General features: G+C 47.5%; 1 protein-coding gene across 1 annotated transcript in view; it reads right to left on the reverse strand.

The window, feature by feature from the left end:
• Positions 1-13,333: 13,333 nt before the first annotated feature.
• The window catches only part of AGBL2 (AGBL carboxypeptidase 2), a 36,142-nt gene continuing 25,141 nt past the window's right edge, over positions 13,334-24,334 (reverse strand). Inside the window, exons 14-18 of the mRNA XM_053673167.1 lie at positions 21,483-21,549; positions 20,058-20,183; positions 19,436-19,543; positions 15,433-15,522; positions 13,334-13,842 (exon numbers count right to left, since the gene is read on the reverse strand). Coding sequence (XP_053529142.1) covers positions 13,669-13,842; positions 15,433-15,522; positions 19,436-19,543; positions 20,058-20,183; positions 21,483-21,549 — 565 coding nt within the window. The 3' untranslated portion in view covers positions 13,334-13,668. The remainder of the gene's footprint in view (positions 13,843-15,432; positions 15,523-19,435; positions 19,544-20,057; positions 20,184-21,482; positions 21,550-24,334) is intronic.

A 24,334-nucleotide genomic window follows, 5' to 3' on the forward strand; every position in this document is an offset into this window, starting at 1 on the left:
GAAAACACCTGTGGGGGTTGAGGCGGCAGGAGAAACCCCCAGCCTCACAGGAGAGTTCACTGGAGAGACCCACAGGGTCCTACAATGTACACAAGCCCACCCAACCTGGAACCAGCACCAGAAGGGCCCAGTTTGCTTGTGGGAAGCGGGGGAAGTGACTGAAAACCAGCAGAGCAGAACCGCTGCACTGTTCCCTCTCAGACCCCTCACCCACATACAGCGTCACAACCCAGCCATCTGGGTTGCCCCGCACTGGTGAACACTTAAGGCTCCACCCCTCATATGTAACAGGTGCACTGAGACAAAAAAAAAACCACACAAAAAAAATGGCCCAAATGAAAGAACAGATCAAAGCTCCAGAAAAACTACAACTAAGTGACAAAGAGATACCCAACCATCAGATGCCCAGTTCAAAACACTGGTAATCAGGATGCTCAAAAAACTGGTTGAATATGGTTGCAAATTAAAGGAAAAAATGAAGGCTATGAAAAGTAAAATGAAGGAAAATGAATCGGAAACCAACAGTGATGGGAAGAAAACCAGGTCTCAAATCAACAGTGTAGACCAGAAGGAAGAAAGAAACATTCAACCAGACAGAATAAAGAAACAAGAATTCAGAAAATATGAGGAGAGGCTTAGGAACTTCTGGAACATCTTTAAACACTCCAACATCTGAATTATAGGGGTTCCAGAAGAAGAAGAAGAAGAGCAACAAATTGAAAACTTGTCTGAACAAACAATGAAGGAGAACTTCCCCAATCTGGCAAAGGAAATAGACTTCCAGGAAATCCAGGAAGCTCAGAGAGTCCCAAAGAAGCTGGACCCAAGAAGGAACACACCAAGACACATCGTCATTACATCAGCCAAGATTAAAGATAAGGAGAGAATCTTAAAAGCTGCAAGAGAAAAGGAGACTATTACCTACAAAGGAGTTCCCATCAGACTGTCAGCTGATTTCTCAAAAGAGACCTTGCAGTCAAGAAGGGGCTGGAAAAAAGTATTCCAAGTCATGAAATCTAAAGACCTACAACCAAGATTGCTCTATCCAGCAAAGCTTTCATTTAGAATGGAAGGACAGATAAAGTGCTTCTCAGATAAGATCAAATTCAAGTTCATCATCACCAAGCCCTTATTATATGAAATGTTAAAGGGACTTATCTAGGAAAAAGAAGATCTAAAATATGAACAGTAAAATGAAACAAACTCACAGTTATTAACAACTGAACCTAAAACCAAAACCAAAACAAACTAAGCAAACCACTAGAACAGGAACAGACTTACAGAAATGGAGATCATGTGGAAGGTTATCAGTGGTGGAGTGGGAGGGGGAAAGAGTATGAAAAGGTGCAGGGAATAAGTAGCATAAATGGTAGGTAGAAAATATATGGGGGGGAGGGGTTGTTAAGAATAGTATAGGAAATGTATAAGCCAAAGAACTTATATGTACAGCCCATGGACATGAACTAAAGGGGGGGAATGTGGGTGAGAGGTGGTGTGGAAGGTGGAGGAGAATAAAGGGGGGAAAGTGGGGCAACAGTAATAACACGATCAACAAAATATATTTAATAAAAATAAAAAAGGTCTTGTTTATTGATTTTTAGAGAGTGGGGAGGGAGAAAGACAGGGAGAGAGAGAAAGAGAGAGAAACATCAATGTGTGGTTGCCTCTCACATGGCCCTCACTCGGGATTTGGCCTGCAACCCAGGCATGTGCCCTGACTGGGAATCGAACAAGTGACCCTTTGGTTTATAGTCCATGTTCAATCCACTGAGCTACACCAGCCAGGGCTTAAATAATATATTTCTTAAATAACCCATGGATCAACAAAGAAACGAAAAAGGAAATTAGAAAATATCTCCAACCTAGTGAAAACAAAAACACTATGTATGAAATTTATGGATGCAGTGTGTTAAGAGAAATTTATAGCTTCATATTTATTCTAATAAGGTTCCACAATAGGAATCCAAAAAAAAAAAAGAGGAGGAAACCAAAGTAAGTAGGAGAGAATAATAAAGATCAAAGTGAAAATTGATCAAATAATGAACAGAAACAATAGAGAAGAATCAATGGAACCAAAAGTTGGTCCTTTGAAAAAGAGCAACATAAATCTTTAGCTAGAATGACTATAAAAAAAAGGACAGACGAATCACCAAAGTGATCAATGTAAGATAGATCCCGGAGAAATGGAAAAGGACTAGAAAGGAATATTGCAAACGACTTTATGCCGGCAAACTAGACAATTTAGATGAAATGAACAAATTCCTATAAGGACACAAATGATCAAAACCAGTTCAAAACTAAATGGAAAAATTGATTAGCCCTGACTTGGTAGCTTGGTTGCTTAAAATGTCATCCCAATGAGCCAAGGTTGTGGGTCTGATCCCCAGTCAGGGCACATACAAAATCAACCAATGCCCGCATAAATAAGTGGAATGACAAATCGATGTTTCTCTCTCTCTCCTTCTTTTCTTTCTCTAAAATCAGTAAAACAGAAAAACTAATTAGATAATAACAAAAAATTAAATTGAATTAGTAATTACAGATCTTTCTATTAAGAAAAACCCTGACCCAAATAGTGTGACTTATAAGTTCTATCAAATATTTAGGAAAAAAATCATTCTTGCAAAATTCTTTCAGAAAATAGAGGAAAGATATTTTCCTTAATTGCTTCTATAAGGATTTTATTACCTTGATATCAAAGCCAATGAGTTCTGCCCAACGAGGCATAAGCAGAAACCCTCTCCAGGGCTTTTGGGAAGGTTTTCCTGCCTTTAAAACGACACATCTGCCCTGGCTGGTGGGGCTCAGTGGACTGAGTGCTGGCCTGAGAGGGTCGCTGTTTTGATTCCCAGTCAGGGCACATGCCTGGGTTGTGGGCCAGGTCCCCAGTGTGGAGCATGCGAGAGACAACCACATTGATGTTTCTCTCCTTCTCTTTCTCCCTCCCTTCCCCTCTCTCTGAAAATAAATAAATAAAGCTTTTTATTTTTTAGGAGAGAGACATATCATCACCAGTAATGTCCTGTGGACAGTGAGTGCCCCTAATTGATGAGAAGCACAATTCTCTGTGCTTCTTAGGCAATCTTTTCAACAAACCATTACCCCAGTCAAATCATGAGAAAACATCAGACAAACTCAATTTGAAGATCATTCTACAAGATACCTAATTTGTACTCTTTGAAAATATCACTCATGAAAAATAAGAAAAGACTGGGAATGGTTACAGACTGGAGGAGACTAAAGAGACGTGATAATGAAATGCATGTTCTGGATTGGATGCTTGAAGAGAAAAAGGACATTAAGGAAAACACTGGTGAACCCTGGCCAGTGTGGCTCAGCTGGTGGAGCATCATCTCACTGAGTGAAAGTTTGCCTGTTGGATTCCCAGCCAGGGTATGTGCCTGGGTTATTGACCAGTCCCTGGCTGAGGCGTGTGAGAGAGACAACCGATTGATGTTGCTCTCCTTCTCCCTCCCTTCCTCCCTGCTCTAAAAATAAATAAATAAACATTAAAAAAAAAAAAACTACCGGTGAATTCTGAATAAAGCCTGCAGCTTAGTTAATAGTAACACACGGGGAGGCTGGGATGGAAGAAATAGACAAAAAACTGTACTCGAAAAATAACTAAATAAAATTAATAAAAAAAAAAGAAAAAATAGTGACACACAGATGCTTTCTTGGTTTTGACCACAGTGACTCGAGATGATAACATTGGGGGAGACTGAGACTGCGGGAGGGTCTTTGAGCTTTTCTGCAAATCAAACATTACCAAAAGATGAGGTTATAGAAGAAAAGTGCAAAGACCCTCCGAGACAGGTGTTCTCTTTCACTGGGCATCATGGGTCTGGGGGTCTGCCTGGGTCTGCTACAGACAGACAGCAACAACATTGGGCGAGGTCGGCATTGCACGTGGTGGGCTGCAGGGTGACAAGGCCTTTACCTTTGATGGCACCAGTGGGCTGCCGGGTAAACGGACAAGTCCTGAGGCTGCCCTATGCCTGGACTACTTGTTTACCTGAAGCAATACTGCATGTTGCTTGAGTCTCCCCACCCCACCCCGTGGGCTGTATCGAAAATCATTCTAGTTAGGAAAGGCAGACAAGCAAACACTCTGTGCACTGAAGTGTTTCAGATTCAGGGGGAGAAGTCTGTAGGAAGCAAAGGGCGGACTGCTGACTCCTGCCTGGGAAAACTGTCATGTTTGAGCTCTTTTTCTTTTTTTTGAAATTGATATACTTGACACACAACTGAGCTGAGTCTTGAAAGATTACAGGCGTTTGCTAAGTATTGGCGTATAGGGGACCGTTTCACGTGGCATTGGGAAATGTAGCCCAGCCCCGACTCAGAAAGGTCAGTGGGGAGTGAGGTCTGGCACACAGGACCCATTAGCTCACAAGTAGGTTCTCCCATGGGGAATCAGGCCTGCATTGTACCTAGGCCGCTATGAGGCTTGCTTTTGCTAAAACTCCCTCACCCTGGATCGAGGCAGAAAATGTTTGCTGCATGTCTTTCAAGTAACTTTATTGTATGTCTTTAAAGTCTGTGCCAAACCTCCCAAGTATGGAGTGTAACCCGTTCAACTACTTCCCCCCACCGTGGTCTTCAACATCCTTTTCTTTGAAGTAACTAGCAACATTCTTTCCTTTGTTAGCTGTAAAAGGTAACCACCTAAAGTGAACCTGTGTGACCCGTGCACCAGCCTGCAGTGCCCGCGGCGTCATAGATGGGATTCGAGACAAATTCACACAGACTACTGAGTCCTGTGGAGGAAAAGGGGCAGCACGGCTACTCCCTCAAGTGGGGAGAGCCTCAGAAAGGCTCGGCCACCCTCTCAAGGGGAGAGTGCCTCGACCCTTGCCTAGAAAGGTTTTTATTAGGTTCAATTTGCGCAGTAATACACGTACAGTTCATTGATCATTGTCAGGCAGTAAGGATCAAACAGTATATAGCATACCAACTATAAGGGCTTCTTCTGAGTCAGGGTCTATAGATAAAGGCTACAAAACTTTGGGAAACAAACTCATTTCCTGCTCGGACCTTTATCATTTAACTAAGAGCATTCTTAGCAAAGCAGGCTTCCCAGGATTTTACCTATCCTTTCTCAGGTCTGATCACCTGGGGAGCCCGCCCTTTCCAGCACAGGGCTGCACCACCCTCTGTCCTTGTTTCAGGCTTAAGTCAGGCAGAGGAGGCAAGATAGCCAAGGAATTTTCAGAGACTTCTTGCTGACTCAGGGGAGTCGGCTTTGTCAAGGCTGAGGGGCCAGGGTCCATCACCCCCTTTCTCCACAGCCCCCCAAGTCCTTCCCTGGGGCCTCCATGTGATCATACCTGTCTTAGGTCATCCCCCCCTTGGGGAATCTTACCCATCATTGGCTAACTGATCTAGCATTGGGTGCCAGTTATGAGAAAAGGAGCAGAAGCGGTACTCCTGCCAGGGAGATAAGCTTTGCCTCCGTAGTGGCTTATGGTGCAAAGGTCGCTCACTCAGCCTTAGCCATGGGGAGGTTACAGCTCCTGAAACCAGCAGGGCGGTTCCCAACACCTGTGCATAGTAAACGAGGACCATCCTCAATGTTAATGCAACCAGAAAAGCAATAAAAGCCTGTCCGGGCAGGGACCAGGGCCCTTTCTCACTTAGCGGACGTGCCGTCCCTTTTTCTCCACAGGACTTCTGCAGTCTGTGTGAATTTGTTTGTTGCAGTCTGCATCAGTGGGGTGGGGCATGGAGGGAGAAGGGAGGTAGTTAACGTTGCAGATTCACAGGGAACAGGGCAGATTCAGAGTTGAGGCCGATGTCAGAGGAGGTCTGTCCTGCAGGAGAGGCGCCCTGCCAGGGACTGACATGACCAGATTTGCCTTGTGATGGGCTCTCTGTGGCTGCTCTGGAGAGAAAGGTCAGGGTTTTCAGGACTGCAAGCTGGGAGACCAGACTGCCCAGTTCAGGAGGAAGACGGTAACCTGAACCCAGCTGGTGCAGCGACGTTTACGTCTGCTCCTCTGCTCTGTCCTCTCCAGAGGGAGAGTCAGCTGGGTGTGGTGACCAGCTGGTGGTAGAGGCCCAGGGGAAGGAGGCTCTAGAGGGGCTAAGGTTGAGAGCGTGGTAATGACCGTGGTAATGACTGTCGTCCTATTTACTGAGGGAGACTACCGAGGAAGGCTCTAGTTTAATTAAGGAAAAGATAAGGGAATGATTCCTTTTGCGGCGTGTTGCCTTTAGGGTGCAGAAGGAAACTGAGTAGGGATGGAGGGGAGATGGAGCTAGCGAACTGGGGTGCAGGAGAGGCCTGACCCCGTGTCACCGCGGCGTACAGATCCCCCTCCAGGTGGGGCCTGAACAGGAAGAGCCCCAAAGCCCAGGGTGCATTCAGGGAGCTAAGGTATGTGGTGCTGCACAAGACAAGAAGCCGTATTTTATCATGAGATGAATATTGGAGAACGGTGCTGTCCAACGGAAATATAATTCCAGCCATAAGTATAAATTCACTATTTTTAGTAGCTACATTAAAAAAAGTAAAAACAGGGAGTTCCGGTCAAGATGGAGTTGTAATTTTTGCACAACCACAGCAAAAATTACAACTAGACAACAAAACAAATATCACCCACATGGTCAGAAAATCAAACTGTATGGGGGCCCGATGACCAAGGAATGAAGAAGCCACATTCATCCACACGGGCAGGAGGGACAGAAATGGGGAGAGGCGTGGAGATGCGGAACAGGTGGTCCCACACCCACATATGGTGGGTAAAAATATAAAGTGCTTCCCAGACAAGATAAAGCTAAAGGAGTCCATCATCATCACTAAGCCATTGTTATACAAAATGTTAAAGGGACTTATTTAAGAAGATCAAAACTATGGACATTAAAATGGCAATAAATTCACAACTATCAACAATTGAACCTAAAAAAACAAACTAAGCAAATATCAGACTAGAAACAGAACCATAGGTGTGGAGATCATTGGAGGGTTATCATGTGAGAGAGGGGGAGGGAGAATGGGGGAAAGGTACAGGGATTAAAAAGCATAATCAGTGGGTACAAAATAGAAGGGGGAAGTTAAGAACAGCATAGGAAATGGAGAAGCCAAAGAACTTACATGCACGACCCATGGACATGAACTAAGGGGGGAACAGCTTGAGGGATTGGGGGTACCCAGTGGAGGAGGGCAAAGGGGAAATAATTGGGACAACTGTAATTGCATAATCAATAAAATATGTTTAAAAAGTAAAATGCTGCTAAGAAGAAAAAAATAAAAGGAAACAGGTAAAATTAATTTTAATAATATATTTTATTTCACTTGAAATATCCAAGATAGTCAAATGGCTCCTTCACCTGAAAGTGCTTTTTTCGAGTACTTTCTTGCTTTTTGGCATAACAGAATGTTCCAGGCCCCTCAGCTCAGAGATACAATGACCAGCCTTGCACTTGGCCATTTCTCTAATGAACCCTGGTTCCTCCTAGTGGGGAACGATATTACAGAGCAGGATGGCAGCGCAAAATGTGCTTTTGGCTAATGGAGTGCACCTAATCTCAGGCCCTTCCACCAGGCAGCGCTGAATATACACACATATGTACTACACATGTACGTACACACATATGAATGACCACGCATACCCTTATTTTAGAAATCATGACGAGTTCACACTGATCTCTCTAATCCCAAGCCATTTTCACAGGGTTTCTTCTTAGTTCCTTCCATTAAATATTTCTTTCTCCCTCCAGAGTGAGAACCCTGGCTCTTAACATCAACACATTGATGTGCTCTGTCACACGATGCACCTAAAGTACTTTCAGGGTCATCTTGCCGGTGCCAGTTCAGAAACAAACATGCTGAATTCAGAGTTCGGAATTTGCGGTTTTCTTCACCACTGCCTCCTGAGGCGAGGTTGTTACTGGCAGGAAGGTGGTAGCAGGGAGGGAGCAGTGGAGAAGGTGTGACGTTGCCACGGAAAGGAGGGGGGGGGTGGCTTCAGTGCCAGGCACAGAGCATGCCTTTCCAAGGCTGCAGGAGCTACATGAGCGGTGGCCCTGGGCCACCTGACGGCAGGTTCCCCTGCAGCCATCCTGGCAGCCTGGGCATGGGACAGAGGAGACAGATGGCTGGGATGGCTGGAATGGCCCCAAGTTGGGGGACTGCCATGTGGATGTGGCAGAAGGACAGAGGATGAGGGCTCTGGGGTGCTCGCAAGAGAGCGGCTGATGGAATGCACCCCAGAGCCCAGAGTTCCGGCTGGATGGGGAAGGAAGCGAAGCCCCAAGTGAGAAAGGGGACGGGCTGGAGCTGGTGCTTGGCTGAGAGGGGGGTTCCCTGAGGTGACTTCCGGTCACTGAGTCTGACAGTCCAGGAATGGCCAGTGCAGGGGACGAGGAGGAGAGATGGCCTTGTACTGAACTGGGTTGGAGGCGAGACAGGGAGGTGCTGTAATTAGAGCAGCTGAGGGTCTGTGTTTCCCCCGGGGCCGGAGGCAGAGAGAAGACCTAGGGGTGCAGGATGAAGCAGGAAGCTGTTTCGGGGACATTACTGCAAGGAATGATCAGCAGCTGAGAGAAGTGTCCAAATAATTGTGATTTCATAAAAAGAAAAGGATCTTAGATATGATTTCACCCACACATTCACCTCACTTTCAAGGTCAAAAAGCGAAAGTCCAGAGCCATGAAGCAACTGCACCCAGAAGGGTGGAAACACAGAATCAAGCAAAATGTCTCACTGATCAGTTTGTTCCAATGGGTACACTAGTCTTTGTTCTCCACCTGAGCTACGTTTTTTTTGGGGGGGGTACAAAAAACCCCTACATTTTCATTTTGGTGGGGGAGAAAGTAGAAAAGAAAACAGCCCCTATACTGGGCCTCAGTCAGTGGCAGCTTCTTGTTCCACAGAGGAAATAAAAGTCATACATGTTGGGTTGGGTAGACAGGATGAAGCCCCAGACTACATCCTGGAACCCTGGGGCGGAGAAAGTGCCCCCTTCTTTCCCGGTGTTTGGGACTCTTGCTGGCCACGTGGTGACCGAGAAGCAGGAAGAGCTACATGCAGGGCGGGCGTGGTGGCTGAGATGTGAACGCCCGCTGCGTCCTGGGTTGGGCTCCCCCACCTGAGTTGGAAGTGCAGAGGCAGCCACGCAGCCTCCCATGTCACTGCACCCTCCACAGTTCCTGAATCACAAACGCATTCCTTCTGATGCACGGATCTGGGCCCGTGTCTTAGAGCGGGAGCATTGGCAGGAAGTCAGCATTTTATGACATCGTTTCTTCCCAAATCCTTAGGGAGCTTCTTCTTCCACCCCTTATCAATCGAGCATTACCCTGGCCATGTGGCATATACCTTGTTACCAGAGCTTGTCCATTATCATCCTTATTAAAATGAGGCCTTCCTGAACTTGACTTTGCAGGGAGGCTTGTTTCTCTAAGACCACATGACTCAGCCGCACGGAGCCAAAGTGGCTCGCCCTTAAAGGGGCAAGTCCACTCAGAGCTGCTTTTTAGTTATTGGGGAACAGCAAGGAGAGGCAAAGGGGACACAGATGTTGGACTTCAGCACACACGGACAGAGGTGAGTTATCCTCCGAGGGAATATCCCACTAAGAAATGGACAGCAATGTCCCTGGTGGGAGGTTGGCCAGCTAACCTAGCGGTGCTGCATGGTCAGTCCGTGTGCTTTGAAGGACGGAGCAGGCTTTGCAGCTTCGAAGGCACCCCATGCAGAAGGTGCCGAGCGTCTGCGCTCTGGAAACATTCTGCTGTTCTGGCTGATGAAACCAGAGCTAACGAGTCTGAGCACAGTCTGGATAACTGGGGGTTAGCTGTTCTGCTTCTGGGAAGCCGAGCCCTTTGTGTGGCATTTTGCCAAGAGCTGGGGTCAAATTTGGAGAGGACACAAGGAAATCAGTGGTCAGTGGTGGTTTCAGAGTGGCCAGGTATTAGGTCTCCAAAATTCTTGCACTTTTTGAAGGACAACAGATAAAACAGCTAGAATTTTTGTTTTCAAGGACCCTCTATGTCTACACAGAGTTCCTCCTATATTTAGTGATCCATCAAAAACTTTTTAAATTTATTTTTAATTAATTAATTAATTAATTATTTTTTAAAAAAGATTTTACTTACTTATCTTTAGAGGGAAAGGGGGGAAGGAGAGAGGGAGAGAAACATCAATGTATAGTTGACTTTTGTGCGTCTCTGCTGGGAACTGGCCTGCAGGGAACTGGCCTGCAACCAAGGCATGTGCCCTGACTGAGAATTGAACCGAGATCGTGTGGTTCACAGGCCCGTGCTCAATCCACTGAGCTACACCAGTCAGGGCCATCAAAAACTTTTTAATGCCATGGCTGGTGTAGCTCAGTGGACTGAGCTCCGGACTGCAAACTGAAAGGTCGCTGGTTCGATTCCCAGTCAGGGCACTTGACTGATTGCAGGCCAGGCTCCAGTGGGGACTCGTGAGAGGCAACTGATCGGCATATCTCTCATTCTCCCACCCTTCCTTCCTCTCTAAATGAATAAATAAAATCTTATTAAAAAACCCCAGCATGGTACTGCATGAAAATAGACACACAGATCAATGGAACAGAATGCAGAGCCCAGAAATAAGCCCACTCCTTTCTAGTAATATTCAACAATATTTGACAGAGGAAGCAGGTACACACAAAGGGCTAACGGGAGTTTATTCAATACATGATGTTGGGAAAATTGGACAAACACATGCAGAAAAATGAAACTAGACCTTCTCATATTACACACAAGAATAAATTAAAAATGGATTAAAGACTTAAATGTTAGACCTGAAACCATAGAAATCACAGAAAAAAACATAGGCAGCGAAATGTTGGACATTGTTCACGGCAATATTTTATCAAATATATCTCCCCAGACAAGGGAAACAAAAGAAAAACAAATGGGACTACGTCACAGCAACAAGTTTTTGCACAGCAAAGGAAAACAGCAACAAAATGAAAAGACAACCCACAGAATGGGAGAACACATTCGCTGATACATCTAATAAGGGGTTAATATCCAAAACTTATAAGGAACTGATAAAACTCAACACCAAAAAAACCCAAACCACCCAATTAAAAAAATGAGAAAAGGGCCTGAACAGACACTTCTCCAAAGCAGATGTACAGATGGCCAACAGACATATGAAAAAGATGCTCAATGTCACTAATCACCAGAGAAATGCAAATTAAAACCACAATGAAATACCAACTCACACCTGTCAGAATGGCTACCATCAATAAGTCAACAAATAACAATTGTTGGAGAGGATGTGGAGAAATGGGAACCTTTTTGCACTGTTGGTGGGAATGCAGACTGGTGCAGCCACTGTGGAAAGCAGTATGGAGTTTACTCAAAAAATTAAAAGTGAATCTGCATTCTGATCCAGTGATCCCACTTCTGGGAATACACCCGAAGGAACCCAAAGCACCAATTCGAAAGAACATAAGCATCCTAATGTTCATTGTAGCATTGTTTACAGTCACCAAGATATGGAGGCAGCCCAAGTGTCCATCAGTAGATAAGTGGATAAAACAACTATGAAATATTCACCTAATGGTATTCAATTTGGCTGTAAAAAAGAAGAAAATTTTACCCTTTGAGACAGTATGGATGGGAGAGCATTGTGCTAAGTGAAATAAGCCAGTCAGAAAAAGTAAAATATCATGTGATTTTGTTCATGTGAAACCTAATGGACAAACTGAACAAATAAGGAAAACAGAGATAGACTCAGAGATGGAGAACAGGATGATAGCTAAGGTGGGGGAGGTTCGGGGCAGAAGGATTGAGCCAAGACGAAAAAGGACTCATGGACATGAACACTGGTATGAGGATTATAGGGGGACTACAGGGGAAAAAACACAAAAGAGAAAGACTGGCATGTTGTGGACCACTCTGCCTGGTTTCAGGAATTGTAACACCCCGCCCCCCCCGCCACCTCACGGCTAAATATGAGTGAGCGATCTCCAGAATTGGAGCCACAGGAGACAAAGCTTGTCTCTGGTAGCAAACGCTGCCTCAGTTCCTCTCCCTGCCCCCAAAGCTTGGTCGGAAGTCAATGACGGGTAAGACCCCTCACAGCGGGGGGCAACCTACGCCAGACTGGATCACTTGGGAGGCCTTAATGGAAGGACTCAGGGGTCTACAACAAAGAGGGAGCAATAGACCCATGCCCTCTAGCTGTGTCACAAAGCCTGAGTCCCCACATTCTCTGGGAGAAGCGCTTCCTGGCTCTAATCCCCTTAAGCCTGATACCTGATGGGGAGAGGTGCAGCTCCTTGCCTTGCTAGAGCATGTCCTGGGGAAAAATCTGGCACCACAAAGAATCCCTGAAAAAACTGTGAAACCTGTTCTGCTAAGAGTACTTTCATTCCTATGATAAGGGTCCAAGCAGGAAATGAGTATGTCTCCCAAAGTTTCTGCAAAACTCTCTTCCTGACAGACACTGACTCAGACTAAGCCCTCAGATTTCTTTGAAATATTATCTACTGTTTGATCCTGTATTCCTGTGTATTACAACCCAATAAAAGCCCCTGGAGGAAGGGGCTCAAGGCCTTTTTCCCCTGAGAAACTGGCCACTGCTCAAGGCCCTTCCCTTTTGAGGGATTGGCCACCTGTCTTCCCCAAGCAGATCATGTCTCAGTCTTGTTTACTTTCATCTGTGGCGGACGGGGGGACTTGTGGGAAAAGTCGCCCCCACACTGGCGCAGCCTGTGTGAGTGGTGGGGGGGGGAGGTGGGCAGCACACGGGGACTCTGTACTATCTGTTCAATTATCTGTAAATGTAAAACTGCTCTCCAAATGAACTCCAGTAATTTTTTTTAAAGACATAGATACTGAGACTGTAATAAAATCTGCATTGTCGTGTGGTTCTAATTGCTGGCCCCCAGGTCGTGTTGGTGGCTGAAAGAGTTTGAACGTGATAATGAAGAGCTTCAGGAAGAAGGTGAAGTCGAGCAGGAGGCCGGGCATGACCGGGAGGGACCCTCCTTTCCCGTGACCCCAGCACGCTGCCAGGACGGGCTGCAGACGGCAGGCGCTGCTTGCAAGGGGTATAGAGTGTCCGCTCATGTAAGATCATGCACTTAGCCAATCAATGGGAACAACTGGTTAGCGAGAAATAATTTTAATCACTGGGTTTAAAAACTTACATAACCGCATGGAATACAATATATGCAACATCAAATCCCGGGTAACACACACGGGCTGTTTTCCGTATGTGGGACCCCCTGGCCCTGGGCAAGCCTGGGACCCCACCGTCTGACTGGCGCTGCCTCACTGGGCAGGTCTGACACAGATGTTCTGAACACAGCACACTCCCAGAATGTGTTTGAAACAGAGTGTGATCTTTTAAAATTGATTTTCACATAATTTTAGAGAGAATATCTATTAGCTAAAATGAGGTATATCTGTGCTATGCAGTTCCATAAGCACACATTCAACTTCTGACAAAGGTTTTTTATTCATTTTCATGAAACTCCATTTTGTGAAAAATAATTTAATGCCCGAGGCACGCGTCTTGAAGGCTTGCACGCGCGTGAGTGCGTGGTGGAAGGTCGGTGTGCACGAACACACCACACAGCACACCATGATGAGAGCGCCTGCCCGCCACACCACTCCCCTCATCACAAACGTGTCGAACCCACACGTGCCGAGGCAGCACCGGGGGCACGGCCCAGGTGCCTACGGGTACGTGCACACGTGCAGGGACGGGTACACCACCATCGCCGCCCGGCCTCTCTTTGTGGCAAGAAACCTGTTCCGGAGCCACTTGGACGTTGCATCTGGGGCGGGCTCTCGGCCGGAGTTTGGGCTTCTCTTCGGAGAGCAGGACACTGTCTGTCCTGGCTTTTCTCTCTGTGCAAACGAGATATAAAGTTGGGCTCACTTTGCATTGCCATTTGGAAAGTCAGAGTTGGGTGGTTTTACAAGGAGTCAGTGAGAAGCAGTTGCTCCCCGCAAAACCGGAGCCGTTGTTGAGGACAGAGGGGAACCAAGCACATGCTGGTCCCTCGGAGGGCCAGCGGTTCTGTGGGCACCGTGTCCACTGCTCTGAGAAGTGCGGGGACTGGAGTTAGTAAGCTCTCTAAAAGTCAAAGGCCTACATCTGTTAGAGAAATGCAGGTTTGGATGTAATTGACCCTGTGTACTGGGTTTAACTGGACCCCTACTTACACATCACAGCTTAACTAGCGTGTTTCAGTTGTGGGATACGGTTTTAGCCCCCAAAGACTTGTTGTTATGTGTGTTAAATGAGGAAAAAGGACAAGTTCATCACTTATTGGTCTGCCAGGAGAGACGCCCTCTCTGATTTGACTTTATTTGAACCTCTTTTCTCATTGCTCTTCAGCTTCTGCTCCACCAGATGGTTGGACCACCAGCCACCCCTCTGCAAAGGATCATTGCCTGAGGGAGGCATAGGTCTTACTGGTCTTGAAGGGCCCCGCCCCTGGGGGGCTCTCCCTAATATGCTGCTGGGTGAACGGGAGCACCAGCCTGACAATTTTCAAGCAACAGGTTGCAGAAGACAGCAGGGACCACACCTCGGGAGAACTGTGGATCCCAGTACACAGCTGGCACCACTGCATGACCCAGGGGTGTCCGGTCTCTGCCTGGACACAGGTGAGCAGCACCCCCACCCCCCACAGAGGCACCAACGCCACCTGAAATGACAGCTCCCTCACTGAGTGTCCACCTCCATTTCTTCCCTTTAAGGAAAAAACACACAAGTCCCAGTGAGCAGGAGCCATGTTGTAGGGTGAACATGAACCCCTGCTCACTCACTCTTCTAAAAAAGCAAACCACACATGGAGCTCAGCAGGGAACAGCCGCTGTGCCACCACACTCAAGCCTCCCTGAAGCCGACTGTGGAGCCCCAGCTGTTGTTAAAGTCTGGGCGGGCAGGCTTTTGCCTCCTTCGGCGCCTGTGAGCTGTGCCTCAGGGCGGTCGGGTGGTGTGCAGCCTGAGGGTGCAAATTACTTTGGGTGTTCACCAGAGGAAAACAAACCTGAGATGGTAAAACTGGACTGTGGAGTACCACCCTCCACATCACAGAATACATTTCAAAACCAGAAAAAGTGCGTGCTCACTGTGCCTGTGCTCCTCTCTCGGGCGTGTACTGGAAAAAAAAAACTCTGGGGGCCCCCATGGGACGGGCACCGGAGGAACAGTGGCAGCAGGACTCCAGCACATGTCTCCAAGGCCCCCTTTCTCTGACTTTGCAGGGAGCTGCCAGCAGCGCCTCCTGGGCTCCCTTCTTTCCCCTTAACGTTTGCCCGGAGTCGAAGCAGCCCTGCCCCTGCTTTCCTGCTGCTGCTTCTCCCCGAAGCCCGTCCTTGTTTCTCTGTCCTGGCTTTAATAAACGTATTCTTGAACCAACAACAAAAAACCCCATGTAAAGTAAATCACTGGCATAGATGTGTAAGTATATGTATTACGTGAAATACCTGCATTCTTTCTTTATTCTTAGTCAGAACCAAGGCTGTCGCTTCTGATGGGTCCAGGGAGAGGCCTTTGTCTTTTCGATTTAACTGTGACTAAAACACATAAACGCATCTTTATTAACATTTCCACCTGGACAAGTGTGACTATGTAAAACATACATTGTTGGACTTCTGCCAAGATGGAGGTGTAGGTGGAAGCACTGCATCTTCTCGCACAACCAAGTTTAAAAACAACAAAGTTTTAGCAACAAAAACACAGCCAAACCACAGAAAATTGAACTACACGGAAGTCTGACAACAACGAAACCTTCAGCCAAACCGGTAAGAGGGGCAGAGCCAGCAGCAGAGTGGGTAGGGCAGGAAAGACCTACTGGATCGACCGGGGCGCAGCACCCAGGTGCGCCAGCAGCCATGGGCGGATCCCAGGTGTGGAGAAGCAGGTGGACCCACTGAGGGCACAAGGCGGTGGACCCACTGAGGGCTGACCATGGTCACACATTCGCGCGCAGATAAACTGGTAAAGGAGCAAGCGGCGAGACAGACCTTGCAGGCCCAAGTGGCAGGAAGCGGCAGAGGGAACCACCATTGTCCCTCTCTGACCACGCCCCCACTTACAGGGTCACAAACCAGTGACCAGGGTGGCCCCGCCCTAGTGAACCACGAAGGCTCCGCTCCTCATATGTAACAGGCACAAACAGATCAAAACATGGCTCAAGAAAAACTCAGATCCCCAGAGCCAATAAATCTAAGCGATGAAGAAATAGCCAAACTTTCAGATGCACAGTTCAAAACACTGGTGATCAGGATGCTCACAGAACTGGTTGATTTTAGTCACAAATTAGAGGAACATATAAAGGCTAAACTAATTGAAATGAATGGAAATACACAAGAAACCAATAGTAATGGAAAGGAAACTGGGACTCAAATCAAAGGAGTGGACCAGAAGGAAGAAATAAATGACCAAACAGAAAAGGATGAAGAAACAAGAATTCAAAAAAATGAGGAGAGGCTTAGGAACTTTCAGGACATCTTTAAACGTTCCAACAGCTGAATTATAGGGGTACCAGAAGGGGAAGAGGAATAGCCACGAGAGGAAAACATATTTGAACAAATAATAAAGAACTTTCCCAATCTGGCAAAGGAAATAGACTTCCAGGAAATCCAGGAAGCTCAGAGAGTCCCAAAGAAGTTGGACCCAACAAGGAACACACCGAGGCACATCATCATTACATTACCCAAGATTAAAATGAAGGAGAGAATCCTAGAAGCAGCAAGAGATAAGGGGACTGTCACCTACAAAGGAGTTCCCATCAGACTGTCAGCTGATTTCTCAAAAGAGACCTTACAGGCAAGAAGGGGCTGGAAAGAGGTATTCCAAGTCATGAAAACCAAAGATCTACAACCAAGATTGCTCTACCCAGCAAAGTTTTCATTTAGAATGGAAGGACAGACAGAGTGCTTCTCAGATGAGATCAAATTCAAGGAGTTCATCATCACCAAGCCCTTATTATATGAAATGTTAAAGGGACTTATCTAAGAAAAAGAAGGTAAAAAAGATGAACAGTGAAAGGACAGCAAACTCACAGTTATTAACAACCACACCTGAAATAAAAGCAAACTAAGAGGACAGCTAGATCAGGAGCAGAGCCATAGAAATGAAGACCACATGGAGGGTTAGCAACAGGGGAGTGGGAGGAGGAAAAGGGGGGAGAAGGTACAGAAAATAAGTAGCATAGATGGTAGGTAGAAAATAGGGGGGAGGGCAAGAATAGTATGGGAAATATAGAATCTAAAGAACTTGAGACACGTGGTCATAAACTAAAGGGGGGAATGGTGGGGGAGGGGGTGTGCAGGGTGGGGGGGAATGAAGGGGGGAATAGAACACCTGTAATGGCATAATTAATAAAATATATTTAAAAAATACATCGTTGGAACGCTTCTATTCATCGTGATACTCTGACACCAAAAGAGAGGCAGGGCACAAATAGATCAAAGAAAAGAAGGAAACTAATGTTTATTGAATGCCTACCATGTGCTAGACACTTTACACATAGTTTCATATCTATTTTTTTCAGCCGATCTTGTGATGTAGATATTATTTCCCAATATTTTAGATGTGAAAATGGGTCCCAAGGTGCCTAAGTAGCTCATGGAAGATTAATAGTAGGGGTGGCATTTTTAAAAAAGATTTCATTTATTCATTTTTAGAAAGTGGGGAAGGCAGGGAGAAAGAGAGGGAGAGAAACATTAATGTGTGGTTGTCTCTTGTGCATCTGCTACTAGGGGCCTGGCCAGCAACCCAGGCATGTGCCCTGACTGGGAATTGAACTGGTGACCCTTTGGTTCTCAGGCCAGTGCTCAGTCCACTGAGCCACACCAGCCAGGGCAGGAGCGTCATTTTAACTCAAGACGGACCTCAAAGCTCATGGCCTGTCACTGTTATACTAGACCCCGCTGTCCCTCAGCACCGAACAGAGATGGCCGTTCCCTGTGAAGGTTCCTCGGCTAATGCAGAGGGACCTCGTTGCGTCACTGTCATTCACAGGGCAGCCTTTCGCCCGAGGAGGCCCACTGCGCACCCTGTCCGTGGAGAATTGGCTGTGCACCCAGACCCGTTTTTACACATACAAGAATCAAGGATGTCACAGCCACAAAGCCCCAGAGCACTAAAGGCTGGTGAGGTGCTTCTCCCCTGCGTTCCCTGCACCCTGTTCTGCTGTGTCACTGGCTCCTGGACTCCCCAGCCCAGCCTCTAAGGTCCCTGAGGCAGGGTCGGCGTCTTGCTCCACGTCGCAGTCCCAGCACCCAGTGGAGGGCCCGGAGCTGCACAGTCCGCTGCATGAACAGTGGGGGGATGGGAAAGCAGCCTGTCCTTACGTCTGGGGACGGAGTCACGAATGGCCAGTATCTGACATCAGACTTCAGTGCTGTGGAACCCAAGGCAGAGCCAGTCCCCCCTCCCCCCATTTAATGCAGCCCCGCTCCCAGCGGCGCTGACTGGGTGACACGGAGGGCTCTTGTGTCCTTCACTCTGTGGGGAGATGTGCTAATTGGAAAAATCAGAGTCTGTGTGACAGGGGGTCAAGGGTGGAACAGAATCTAGGGCCCAGAGTAAACTCCTACACAAACGGTCGTTTAGGTTCCAACAAAGGAGATGAGAATATACAACGAGGAAAAGACCGTTTCTTCAATAAATGATATTGGAAAAACTACACATCCACGTGCGGAAGAACTAAACTGCACCCTCTCTTGTACCATTCACGATATTCAACTCGAGATGGACTGAAACCTAAATTTAAGACCCGAGGCTGTAAAACTCCCAGAAGAAAATGTAGGAAGTAGACTCCTCGACACAGGCCTTGGCGATGATTTTTTGATTCAACACAAAATGCAAAGACAGCAAAAGAGAAGATGAACAAGCGGGACCACATCAAACTAAAACGCTTCTGCACAGCGAAGAAAATCAACGGGGAAATGAGAAGGCAGCCCACTGGATGGGAGACGATGTCTGCAAACAGTATGTTTTTTAGCCAGAAGAAGGAAGGAAATTCTGCCGTCCGTGACAGCGTGGGTAAACTTGGAGGACGCCACTCAAAGGAAATAAGCCAGACACAGAAAGACAAATACTACATGGTACCACCTATAAAACGTGGACCCTAAAAACGTCAGACTCGCCAAAACAGAGAGCAGAGTGGCGGCTGCCAGGGCTGGGAGGTGGGGCACGAAGGGGGAGGACGGTGGCAGAGCACAGACTGTCAGGGACAAGCCGAGGCCTGAGGTTCTAACGGACACCATGGTGGCTGCACAGTTGACATTTGCTCAGAGTAGGTCTGAACGTGTCCTCACCAAAAAAAAAAAAAAAAAAGGTAAATAAGTGAGGTGAGGGGTGTGATAATTAACTCAGTGGTGGGAATCCTTTCATAATGATACACATCATTATGTATCAATGATACACACTGTACACTTTACATATATTTCCAAATAAAAAGTTCAGTAAATATATTACCTCACTCAGCCTTGGTTTTTCATTTTGGATTGTTGAAGAGCCGGCACGCTCTGAATCTCTGGGAAAGGTAGACCGCTTCTGCGCTGTAGAAGCAAATCCTGCCTTCTCCTAGGGGGATGGAGCGTAGAGAGAATGTTTTCCAGTTGATCCATTGCCATTACTCCACTCAGAACTGACCCGCTCCACCCAACAGCAAACCTCCCACCTCGGAAAGCAATTTCAGCGTTCGAAAGCAGAGGGTAGGATGCGGGTGCCCCAGCTAGGAGGAAGCCTAGAAAGGAGCTATCCAGGGGTCTTGACCCTGGACCAGGCCTGACCCCTCAGCATCCAGCAACCCTGGACTGGCTCCAGCCACTGCTTATCCAGCCCGTTCCAACTCTTCCTTCTGGAAATCCAGACTCGGTCAAAACCCAGGCTTGCTGTTTCAGAGCACAGAAGAAGATTGGTGGGCCAAGGCCAAAAGCCCTGGACAGAGACGTCCAGGGGACTGGGGAAGAGCTCTGAACTCAAGACCGAAAGACCCACCCCCACAAGTTCCCTCTCTGGTTTGGAGCGAACCTAACGCCTGGCCACAGGAGGCCCTTTCACCAGGTGGAGGATGCGGGCAGCACAGCTTTCTTACCAGGGCATCTTCTGTGGACTTGAACTCCCGTATCACATTGTTTTTCTGATACTGTTCATTTCGCTGTTTCCTTGTCTGAGGTGGCTTCTTTTTTTTCTTCTTATCCACCCTCTTCTTCTGGTTCAACTATTCCAGAAAGTACAGAGCACCAGTCACTGAGGCTCCCAGAGGATTCTCCCCACACGGCAGTCAGGACACACGGCTGACCCAGTGTACGGCCCTCACGCTGTTAAACTGTCGTCGGCTTGGAGAGCGGGCGGCCCAGTCACCTCCACGCTGAGGCTGCGCCCCATGTAACAGCCCCCAAACCCCGCCCTATACGTTTGTTGCCACAGGGGCTCCCTTGCCCACAACTGAGCACCGGTGCTTCGTAATGTGCAACTCGATTACTCACAGCAATAATGTCAGGTACAGACAATACCGATCATCAGACATGTGGTTAAAGATTCAACTTGGTTGTTACTACAAGGTGGCTTTAGTAATTAAGCAAATGAAGCTCAGGACTAATTTCCTAGGCACCTATGGGGTAGTGAAGCTTCATCTGATGTTGCGGTAAACCCAGATGGAGACATTGCAGGGTCCCATCTGTTTGGCTGGCTGCTCCCGACCCCTGTCATCCCACCCTGCCACTGAGACATGTCTTAACGTAAGTGGGAAAGCACACAATGAGCCACAAAAATATCTTGTTCTTTCTAAATATTGCCTTACATATCATCTGTGTAAGAGAAAGTCTGCGAACAGATGAGGCAGCAAAGTTACTTATATGAAAGCATAAAAAGCTACCGAAGACTACATGAATAAAGAAAGTTTTCTTTAAAAAATTTGGAGCATTTTTTTAAAATAAAAGAACTTTAACTTAAAATTTTAACTCCGGTTTACACGCAGTATTATTTTGTATTAGTTTCAGGTGTACAGCATGGTGGTTAGATGAGAAGATCGCAGGCTTTACAAAGGGCTCCCTGGGTATCCCCAGCGCCCACCTGGCCCCACCCACAGTCACTACAACGTCACTGACTGTGTTTCCTACGCTGCACCTTCCGTCCCCCTGACTCTTCAGTAACTACCCACCTGCACTCCTCGATCCCTTCACCGTTCTCACCCAACCCCCTAATTACCCTCCCCTCTGGCAAACAAGCATGGGTCATTTTTAACAACCTCTATCTTTTGCTATGGTTTTCATTTTAGTTAAACTTTTTTTTTCGTTTTTTACTTAACTTTTGAAATGGAGTTGTCACACTGTTCCCCTAGATTTTTAAAACAAAAGTTATAAAGGACCAGGCAAAATATTCCATAACCAGTTAAAATGGCTACTGTTCTATTTTCTGCAGATCTTGGGATAGTTGGAAAATTCCACCAAATCACCCAGAAGTATCATGGTGTTTTGAGGCTGCTATTTCGTGGGTACAAGACTCTGTCTACTCTCACCTCATCTGCTATGTTCAGGAGGTGAACAGGGAGGCCGTCGGAGAGGGAACTGTCAGAACCACTGGTGCTGTTTTCAGAAGGAGAGAAGAAAGGGAAATGCCTGTTACTGATGCCTGGAGCAGACCATTTACCAGACCGGGGGCACGGGGCTGGGGTGTCCAGTCTGCTATTTGCCTGCACTGTCTGTGTTTCCATGACCAAGAATCCTTGACAAGCATATTCATTCATTCATTCTGAATGCCTACTGTGTGCCGGGTAGTGCATTAAGCACAGGAAACAGATGGACACAGCAGAGTTCCTGCCCCAAAGAGTTTGCAATTCGTGTGGCAAAAACCAAACAAACAAAAAACCCAACCACCAAACCAAAAAACCCAACCAACCAGCCAGGTGGGCAAAGCTGCCCGTGGCAGGGACAGTGAGAGGCTGCAGGACTGCTGACGGGCGGCCTTGGACAACACCAGGGGCCGTGATCTGTTTGAAAGCGGGGGCTCTGTCACAGTCGTTCCTGTCTGGCTAGGATCCGTTCAGCGCAAGGACACTGCCAGGTCCTCTTTAAAATGATGTGTTCAATATACAAATACATACATTTAATACAAAGAATGTACAGGTCAGAGACGAGGAATACTACTTTTATTAACCCAGAATCTCCCTTCAAAAGTGTTGGACGGGCCGCCCTGCCCGTGGTGGAATAGCCCGCTCTCTGTTTCGCTGCTTCACAAAGAAACTCGCTTTCACTTTAAACTCTAAAAAAAAGTTTTGGCTATACTGTAGACTGATCTAAAGTCTTCCCCCGCCAACTGTGCCCACCCCCTTTTCTTCAAGGGCCAGGATACACGAGGTCTCAGATAACCGGTTCTTTCTTCCTCTACCGTGTCACGTGTTCTCCCCATTCCTGGCTGTGCCAGAACAGAGACCTGTGCTCTGTGGCACTCTCCGTACACAAAACACGTCTTAGGCGCAAAACTCAAATCTGGGGAAAGGCAGCATTTCAAACCGTTGTTTTGCTCGGCTCTTTCATTCTGTTCATGCCCCGCTGCCCCCCCACCCCACCCCAGCCAGCGCACAGGGAGCAGCCCCGCAGCCAGGCAGCGGGAAGAAAGCCCTCCCCTCTCTGATCTAAGGCCCAGTTCCGTGTTCTCACTGGCTTTTCCAGTCCAAGGAGTGGCTTGTGAGGCCACTGAAGTCCCTTTCAGAGATAACAGAGAACTTCAACAAATGGGATAAAAGCATCAGATGCAGGATGCCCTAGAAATGCTGAAAACGGCACGTGCACACAGACAGAGCGGACTCTAGCTGGGCTTGTATGCTCACTCTGCTTCCCTGTGTCACGTGAGAGGAGAAAGGTGGCCCCCGCGGGGGCTCATGGGAGCCGGCTTCCCAGTGCAGAAGCTGGCAAATGGTTCGGTCATTTTTAACTCAACGTGTCAGTGTTTCCCTGCTGAGCCCTCTAGAAAGCAGTCTGGCTGTTCCTGAGTGGACTCCCCTTGGGCTCTTCCGTGTGTGTTCATATGCAGGGGATGTTTTGTTTTTATACTTGTCCTGGGGAGCAGGCAAAGGATTCTGGGAGAATGGAAGAGGAGACCTGGTGAATGGGGGACTTGACCTGGCCTGATCATCTGGTTTAGGCAGACTTCTGGGAGCCTCAGCCAGCAGAACAGCTGTAGGGCCCAGAGGTCAATGTGTCACAGAGTGTGTGGGAGAGCCACCCGCTGCCCACTGGCCACTGCAGACCACAGCATAGCTCTTGGCACAAGGCCTCCATGCCCAGCTCAGAAACCTCTGACTGAGGGCATCGGGCTCAGGCCTGAGGCACCTTGGCAGGGAAGCTGGAGTAGACGGTGTTCTTGCACACATGTGAGATACTGCCCACCTGGGGGCTTCCTAAATAGCTCTGGAGACTATGAGGGCGGGGCTGAGATCCCACACACTAAATTAATTCAACAAGCATTTACTGAGCTTTCCCAGGCACTGCTGCAGAAGCATGAGCTAGAGAGGTGAGCAAAATAAAGATCTCCGACCTTGTGGGACCTACCTCCTAGTAAGAGAGTAAAGATAACAAGTAACAGGCACAATAACATTGTAAATGGTACAGAAAGACAGAGGTGATAAAATGCTGTGGAAAAAAGTCAGAGCACCCAAGGGGGATGGGGCGTGGCAGGCGGGGAGGGTGGGGAGCCAGCTGCGGCAGTGGCGGCAGTGATGAAGGCAGGCACGTTGAGCATCTTGACACTGAAGCAGAGACATGAAGGAGGCGAAGGAATTACCCACATGGACGTCCAGGGGAAGAGTATTCCAGGAACTGCCAGTACAAAGGTCCTGAGGCAGAAGAGGGTCTGGCAAGTGCGAGGAAGAGCGAGGAGGCCCGTGTGGCTGCAGCGGAGTGTGACAGGGTGGGTGCGGAGGTCACAGAGGTGTCGGGGGCTAGATCCTAAAGCCCTGTAGGCCATTCATTGTAGGTCCCAGACTTTTTGTCTGAGTGAACTGGGAGAGCCATTAAGGTGTTTTAAACAGGAATGATTTTAAATAGAGGAATGACGATCTGATTTTTAAAAAGATTTTATTTTATTTTTGGAGAGAGGGGAAGGGAGGGAGAAAGGGAGAGAAACATCAGTGTGTGAGAGAAACATTCGTCAGTTGCCTCTTGTACACCTCCAGCTGGGGCCCTGGCCCACAACCCAGGCGTTTGCCCTGATCGGGAATTGAACAAGCGACCTCCTGATTCACAGGCTGGTGCTCAATCCACTGAGCCACGCCAGGCAGGGCTGATTTGTTTTAAAAATAATCACTCTCCTAATTTTTTTTTTTGGCCTGGTTGACCCCTTCTTGGTCGTATTTGCTGGCTCCTCCCCATC

The sequence above is a fragment of the Artibeus jamaicensis genome, unplaced genomic scaffold (genome assembly GCF_021234435.1).
Source record: "Artibeus jamaicensis isolate MK-2021 breed Jamaican fruit bat unplaced genomic scaffold, CSHL_Jam_final contig_797, whole genome shotgun sequence".
Taxonomy (NCBI): Eukaryota; Metazoa; Chordata; class Mammalia; order Chiroptera; family Phyllostomidae; genus Artibeus; species Artibeus jamaicensis.